Genomic DNA, 8,050 nt, shown 5'->3' on the forward strand with positions numbered 1-8,050 from the left:
CCATGTCTACCTTGTTAGTATAAGTTCTCCTTGAGGGAAGAAACTGTGTATTCCACTTTATTTTATTTACTTATTTTTTTCTGAGATGGAGTTTCACTCTTGTTGCCCACGCTGGAGTGCAATGGTGCGATCTCGACTCACCGCAACCTCCAACTCTCAGGTTCAAGCGATTCTCCTCCCTCAGCCTCCCAAGTAGCTAGGATTACAGGCATGCACCACCATGCCCGGCTAATTCTATATTTTTATTAGAAACAGGGTTTCTCCATGTTGGTCAGGCTGGTCTTGAACTCCCAATCTCAGATGATCCGCCCACATCCACCTCCCAAAGTGCAGGGATTACAGGCGTGAGCCACTGCGCCTGGCCATATTCCACTTTAACACACACAGTGCTAGTGCAGAAGATGAAGGTGAATGTGTATATGTATATGTAATTTTTAAAGTAAGTTCCCAAGTTATCCAAATCAACATAACACTCCAGTCACTGGAACATTTTCCCACAATTGTTAATAAAACAAAAATTGGCTAACATAATATTCTGAGAATATACACTAGCTTTTCTTGGTCTTTTCTATTTGCTTTCTCTTCAAGCCTCTTCCTGACTGATTAACAAGGACCAGTGCCTGCAGGTACCCAAGGTGCTGCCCTATTAAACTTTAAGATGAATTCTGGCACAGCACACCTTTGGCTTGTGGCTCAGAGGCTGACCAGAGAGCTTTAGCAGCAAGACCTTAGGCAAGCCAGGCTACCTACAGAGCATAGATTTGCTCCTTGTTCAAGTGACAGCATCTCCAATAAGTCTATGTGAACAAGATTAGGACAAAAAGCAATAAAGTAGCATTTTTTAATAAAGCATTATCACTTTTATCCAGTGGTCACAACAGGGAATAAGTCCTCTCACTGTCTAGAAAAAGGAGGAAGTTAAAACCAGAAGAGTTTTATGTCTTAAACTCCCCTGCTGACAGTCTTGACAGGGACTCGTGGAACACTGCAACATTCTAAATATCTATCAAAAGTACTGATGTGTACCAAAACACACTGTGTTTACTCCTGCCAATCTCACACCTACTAACAAAGCCACAGACGGTTTCCCAGTATCATCACTGTGCCTAAAACACATGAGTATGTGTTCAATACGCACTGGCTGAATTAACGAGCAAATGAATGATAATCCTGAAGGGCTACCGCAAATACCAAGATGAAAAATTAAATACCAGAGTCAAAATAATTGTGCACCAAACATATAAAGTAATTGTATTAAAAATCTCACAGGAATCAACACAGGCTGGCGAGGTGAGCACCCATCCCAGTGTTTCAAGTACAAGGTGGTCATGCCACCCAGATTCACTACCAGGATTCTCCAAAAAGCATCAGATATACCTACAGTCTCTCCTCAGAACCTCAAAAGTACTCTCTGGATGCTAAATCTTAGAGCACAAGTAGTCAGTTAAATATTGGGGCAAACTAAATCCCAATCATGCTGCCATCTTTATCAAAACCAACCCTGAAACATGCACTTAATTGGAACAGAAGCCCAGGAACTGCTACCCAGCTTTTCCCAATAAAAGAGGGGAACTAACACCTGGACCTAAAGACCAAAGATATTGTCAAAACACAGGAGAAATGCCAAATTCTTATATCTGACTTACTGTAGGTAAGCCAGGTAGAACAAGAGAAAATGGATTTAAACTAGAAAATTACACTACTTGGAGTCTGACTATAAGAATCTGCTAGACGACAAAATGAGTTGGGTTGAAAGAGATCAGGGAATTTTTCCCCCAGAGTCTTTAAAAGGCAGAGAATGAAATAATGACCTTTTCAGCTACCTTTCTGACCTCTTATTCCTGAATCCTTTCTGTAAAATACAAAAGTTAAATTTACTAAACAGCCATATAATTCTCTTTGGTTATATTTCAATTACAGGTACAGTAATGATAATAATTAAATAACAGCTAACATCTCTATATGGCTTACTCCACGCCGGGTGGAGTTCCTAAGCGCATTACATATATTAACTCATTTAATCTTTGAACAAGGTAGATGTTATTATTTATTGCCCTAATTTTACAGATGAGGAAACTGAGACACAGAGGATAACTTGCCCAAGGCAATACAAAACTGGGAAGTGGCAGGACTTAGATAACCCAGGCTAATCACAGAGCTTTTTTCATGGGTGAACTTGGATGGAAGGGAAGAACCAATGTTTAGGAACATGCAGACACAAAAAGATCAGCTTCCCGCCCCTGGCCAGCGGATGCCAAGGTAGCTCCAGGGCTATGTTCTGAGAGTGCCATCTGGACCACTCAACCACTAGTGCATCTGTCACCTATCTCCAAGTCTGTTAACTTCAGGGGTGGAGCCCAGGAATGTGGAGCTCCCTCGGGATTCTCACACACTAAAATTTAGAGAACCTGTTGCTCCAACACCAATCTTGCTTTATCCCTCAAGAGACCACAACAAAAGAAGGTAGAAACATAATAACCAATAATGAGGCTGTTTTTTGAGACAGGGTCTGGCTCTGTCACCCAGGCTGGAGTGCAGTGGCGTGATCTTGGCTTACTGCCTCCTGGGCTCAAACCATCCTTCTACCTTAGCTTCCCAAGTAGCTGGTACTACAGGCAGACGCCACCATACCCAGCTAATTTTTGAATGTTTTTGTAGAGTCAGGGTTTCTCCATGTTGCCCAGGTTGGTATCAAACTCCTAGGCTCAAGCGATTCTCCCATCTCAGCCTCCCAAAGTGTTAGGATTACAGGTATGAGCCACCACGCCCAGCCTTATAATGGGGCTTTTTATTCCAGGTGTAATTGATAGAATCTGTTTCTTTACTCTGCAACAATTCCCAAATTTATTCACATGAAGGAACACCTGGAAGTCAATTTCTTAAACTGTCGATAGACTTAATTCTATAGATCAACTAGGAACAATTTTATGTTAGGAAAACATGATTATGCTAATGCCAAATTTTAAAAATTATAACCATGTTTTCTTAGTGAATGTCTCCACACTAAAAAGATGACTACTTCTAGCCTTTTTCATCAATGTTAATTTGCTGTGACCATTTACTTTATCCTCCGCTGGTGATCACTATCCATGGCAAGCAGGAACCAATGGTCTAAAAATTCCAACTAATAATTCTAAAGTTCCAAATCATGAAGTCGACCACCTCTTCGGCAGGGCTTCTCACAAACTCAGCCTGAGAATCACTGCTTTAAGGCAGGATTTGCTGCTCACCAACCACTAGACATAATTCTCTCTTGCAGGGTTTCTTAACTTGGGGTCTGTGAACTTGAATTGGAAAATTACGCCCATATTTCCATTAACCTCTAGCTAAATTTTTTTGTTTCCTTCAATTACAAATGGAGGCAGGTGCTCACAGTGGCGTGAGTATCTGTGACTTTGCCAGCAAGAGAAATATTTTTTCCCACCACAGTGCAGTTGTTAAGCATCTTGAAATGCTGTTTACCCTTGTCACCACTTCAAAATTACATTAATAATTACACTGGATGGTGTAAATCAATAAGTTAATTTTAATAAAAGTTAAACCCAACTCATTTTGTAGTCTAGCAGATTCTTATAGTCAGACTCCAAGTAGTGTAATTTTCTAGTTTAAATCCATTTTCTCTTGTTCTACCTGGCTTACCTACAGTAAGTCAGATATAAGACTTTGGCATTTCTCCTGTGTTTTGACAATATCTTTTGGTCTTTAGGCCCAGGTGTTAGTGCCCCTCTTTTATTGGGAAAAGCTGGGTAGCAGTTCCTGGGCTTCTGTTCCACTTAAGTTAAAAGTACATAGGACTACATCACCACTTTTAAAAACATGTTGTTTACATCTGTAGTGCAACATAAATGGTTTCTTTTGTAATTCTATGTGTTTTATGCATTTGAAAACATAACTATGAGAAGGGGTCTATTGGTATCAGATGACCATGGCACACAGAATTTAAGAACCCTGATCTACTGATAGGTAGAGGCACAAAAATGATTTTAAGACAGCGCATTGCCTACATCATGTGAGTTAACATATAGTTAACTGCTTATGCTGTTAATAGTGGGGTTATTAGTTTGCATTTCACTGCTAAGCCGTGCTATCTGTGTGCCTGGCACAAAGAGGAAGCTCCAGATAGTTGCTAAAATAAAGGACAAACTGGGGTAGAGTTCCTGCAACAGCAGTTCGACTACTCCACTGATTCTACCAGCAGCCTAACTGTGGCTCAGTTTCTCCTGTCTGGGGAATAGGAGTTAACTATTGCTTACCCAACGACCCTGGAAAAACTTACAAGAAAAAAACATTAATTTGTGTGAAAAGACTTAAGCCCTTTGAAAGACATACTTTTTTATTTTCCACGTGTATCCTTAAACAATAGTTCTAGTGGTCTTAATTTTATTAACACGGTGTCCACATCAGAATCTTGAATCTCATTCCCAGTTCTGCTGTCCACTATGGGCCATAAGGAAGAAAGAAACAACAGAGGAAATAAAGCTCTATCTCGCCCGGGCAATGGGTGGACTTAAAGATCAGTGCATATTCCTTGGATGTGTTTGTAAATTGTTCATGTATGTGTAATGTCTGGACAATGAGAATCCATCGCTTTCATCAGCTTTTCAAAGGGGACTCCAAAGAAGACCTACTCTAGAGAAACAAATGTGCTCCTGAAAAACTGTAAACAAACTGTAAAATGTTCAAATTTCTTTTTTACAAGACCCTCACATGTAAACCAGAACCCCTTCCCTACAGCAAACTGTGGGTCACAGATAATAAAACAGGCCTGTGCAACATCTCACAGCTAGTCAATAACCAGACAAGACCCACTCCTAGACCACCTGGTTTTTTTCCCCCTGCATCAGCCTTGTCACTGAACAGTTTTCTTTTTTTTTGAGACAGAGTCTCACTCTGTCGCCCAGGCTGGAGTGCAGTGGCGCCGTCTTGGCTCACTGCAACCTCCGCCTCCCAGGTTCAAGCAATTCTCGAGCCTCAGACTCCCAAGTAGCTGGGACTACAGGCGCACGAAGCTACGCCAGGCTGTTTTTTTTTTTTTTTTTTTTTTTTTTTGTATTTTAGTAGAGACGGGGTTTCACCGTGTTACCCAGGCAGGTCGCGAACTCCTGAGCTCAGGTAATCCGCCCGCCTCGGCCTCCCAAAGTCCTGGGATTACAGGCGTGAGCCACCGCGCCCGGCCAGTTTTACTCTTCTTTTTTTTTTTTTTTTTTGAGACGGAGTCTTGCTCTGTGCCCCAGGCTGGAGTGCAGTGGCGCGATCTCGGCTCACTGCAAGCTCCGCCTCCCGGGTTCACGCCATTCTCCTGCCTCAGCCTCCCGAGTAGCTGGGACTACAGGCGCCCGCCAACACACCCGGCTAATTTTTTGTATTTTTAGTAGAGACGGGGTTTCACCGTGTTAGCCAGGATGGTCTCGATCTCCTGACCTCGTGATCCGCCCGCCTCGGCCTCCCAAAGTGCTGGGATTACAGGCTTGAGCCACCGCGCCCGGCCTCAGTTTTACTCTTCTTAAATCTGATATTCATGGCATACAGCAGGAGTAGTGGCTTTAAATATCACTAGCCACAGCTTTCAGTTGCTCTGATCGCTATCATTCACAACTTTGAGTAAAAGGAAGAAAGGAAAGAAAATTCTTCCAACTGACTTATTCAACTTTCACAAATGAGTTTATGTTGCAATGCCAGTTTAAAAGCTCCCCTACTACACCGTGCTTCTATAAAGGATTTTCAAATTGATGGATGTCCAGCAAGACTTACTACTAAAGGTCACACAACTGTACTAGCATGAAACAAGCCAAGAGATAAGGCCCTGTCATCCTTCTGTGTTTAGGAAACAACGGCGGGATCACGCCACAGGCCAAGATTTCCTAAGAGATTGCTTTAGAGAGAGTGGGAAGCAAGAGCAACAGTAATTCTGGCAGCAGGGCTAGGATCCATGAGTACCCGGGGGGTGGGAGTAGGGGGCGGGGAAGCTTGTACAATAGATCTTCTTAATAGAAATCTAGTGTGGCCAGGAGTGCGCAACCACCAATAGAAGCGCCTGCATTTTCCTTCACAGCTATCACTCCCTCTTCCCTTCTCCGCCCACCAACGAAAGCAATGCGGCAGGAGTGGAGAGCACGGGAGGAATAAATGGAGTATCTTTGGGGCGTAAACCCGGTTTTAAGACTTGTTTCCACCACGAAATAGCTGCCTGACCCAGGCAAGTCACAAAACCGCGCCTCAGTTTCCCCACTACACTGCCGACTACACAAGAATGCTGCCTGGATTAAAGGAGACAGACAACGAGTACGAAACCTTCAGCACAGGGCCAGACAGAGGAACCGCTCTGTGGCCCTAAGGCGAGTCCGCAGGAGGGTTCTGGGGCCTGGGCTCCGGCCCAGAAAGGGCGCTCCCGGGGCCCGCTCCCCGCCAGCTGGGTTCCGAGCCCCTGCCCGGCCCACCTTGTTGTTGTACTCCTCCACGAAGCTGCCTAGCGCCAAGCGAAAGCGCTTATCGGGCCGCACACTCCAGTTCATCGCGTAGACCGTCCAGGGCGCTTCATACTTGTAGATCTCCTTCCGTTTGCCGTGCAGGGACATGGTGGCCGCGGGGCCGCAGTACGGGCCGGGTCAACAGTGGGCTGCGGCGGGCGGGGTGCGAGTCGGGCGGGGAGCCGGGCCTGAGATCTATGGGTCCGAAGGGAGGAGAGGAGGGAGCGAGCGGGAACGGCCTACCCCGAAGCGGGGATGCGGCTACAAACAACGACGACGGCCGAGCCCGACCCCTAGTTTCAAACCAGCTCGGGCACAGGCGACAACCACCTTCCGTTTTGGGACGCCGCCCCGCCCTCTCGGAACGGAAGCCACGGGACCCCCGCAGCGGCACCGGCCGTTGGTTGCCCGACACGTCCTTTCGAAAGGATTCTTTCTTCTCATTGGTTATTGCGGCCGTAGCGTCTGAAATCTCCTTGCTATTGGGTTAAATGTTTGTCATTGCAACTACTCGCCCCGCCCAACTCTTGGAGGCAGGCGCTTTGGCAGCCCCAAAGGTCATTGGCTGGCCAAGATGTCACTCAGGCAGATAACGGCTCTGTGCAGGTGGTGGGGGCGTGGGTGGCCTGGAGGCTAGCGTGCTGGAGCAGCGGGCCTACAAGTTCTAGGCCAAGTCCCTGAGAATGAAACCGTCTGTGACCTGCGCTGACTTCCCCTGTGACCTACGCTGACTTGCCCATTGCTGCTGCTGTTCTGAGCGGCCTCTCCACGCTGTCGAGTAAAAGTACAATTCTGCCTTAGTGGACGACCTACTGACTTTCGCGGGACAGAGCCCTGCGGCCTGGCAGCCTGGCCTGCGCCCAACGGGTACCACCTTCCCGCCCCCTCTCTTCCCAGGGCCCCTTTAACCCGAAAGCTGCTCTCTCCGTGCCTCAGGGACAGGCTTCGGGCGCGCAGATGCGCTCAGGGCCAGGCCAGCTTGAGTCAGGCCCTCCCGCGCTTTCCTGCAGGATCTAGAAATGTCCCCGAATTCTGGGCTAGGCACCGACCCGACCAGCCTGGCTCTGTTTTTGTCAGTTCCCATCCTGTACCCTCCCCGCCGTGGATCCCAACGCAAATGCTAATCCAGCCCCAAAGGTATCTGTGCCTGTGAGTTTGAAAAGGAGAAGGGCCAGAGACCAAGTGACACCTTTATATAAATGGTTTCCAATTCTCAGCTGTCATCAAAATTGAAGGAGGTTTGTATTGAATTGTTGGATGATAACATTAAATACTTTTTTTTTTTAAAGACAGAGTCTTGCCGTGTCACCCAGGCTGGAGTGCACTGGTGTGATAAGGGCTCACTGTAGCCTGGACTGCCTAGGCTCAAACGATTCCCCCACTTTAGCCTCCGGAGTAGCTGGAACCACAGACATTTGCCACCACACCTAGCTATTTTTAAATTTATTATTTGTAGAGATGAGATTTCTCTGTGTTGCCCAGGCTGATCTCGAACTCCTGGGCTCAAGCGATCCTGCCACATCAGCATCCCAAAGTACTGGGATTACAGGCCTGAGCCATCATTCTGGGCACTAAATATAATT

At 46.2% G+C, this 8,050-nt stretch overlaps 1 protein-coding gene across 2 annotated transcripts in view; it reads right to left on the bottom strand.

Moving 5' to 3' along the window:
• The window catches only part of DCAF7 (DDB1 and CUL4 associated factor 7), a 46,090-nt gene extending 39,264 nt beyond the window's left edge, over positions 1–6,826 (bottom strand). For both annotated transcript variants that reach the window (XR_004245319.2, XM_032138040.2), the window contains exon 1: positions 6,438–6,826. Coding sequence is in view for 1 of the 2 variants with exons in the window: in XM_032138040.2 (XP_031993931.1) it covers positions 6,438–6,575 (138 nt within the window). In the remaining variant the exon portion in view is untranslated. The remainder of the gene's footprint in view (positions 1–6,437) is intronic.
• Positions 6,827–8,050: the final 1,224 nt, after the last annotated feature.

This window comes from Hylobates moloch, unplaced genomic scaffold, assembly GCF_009828535.3.
Source record: "Hylobates moloch isolate HMO894 unplaced genomic scaffold, HMol_V3 SCAFFOLD_19, whole genome shotgun sequence".
Classification (NCBI taxonomy): domain Eukaryota; kingdom Metazoa; phylum Chordata; class Mammalia; order Primates; family Hylobatidae; genus Hylobates; species Hylobates moloch.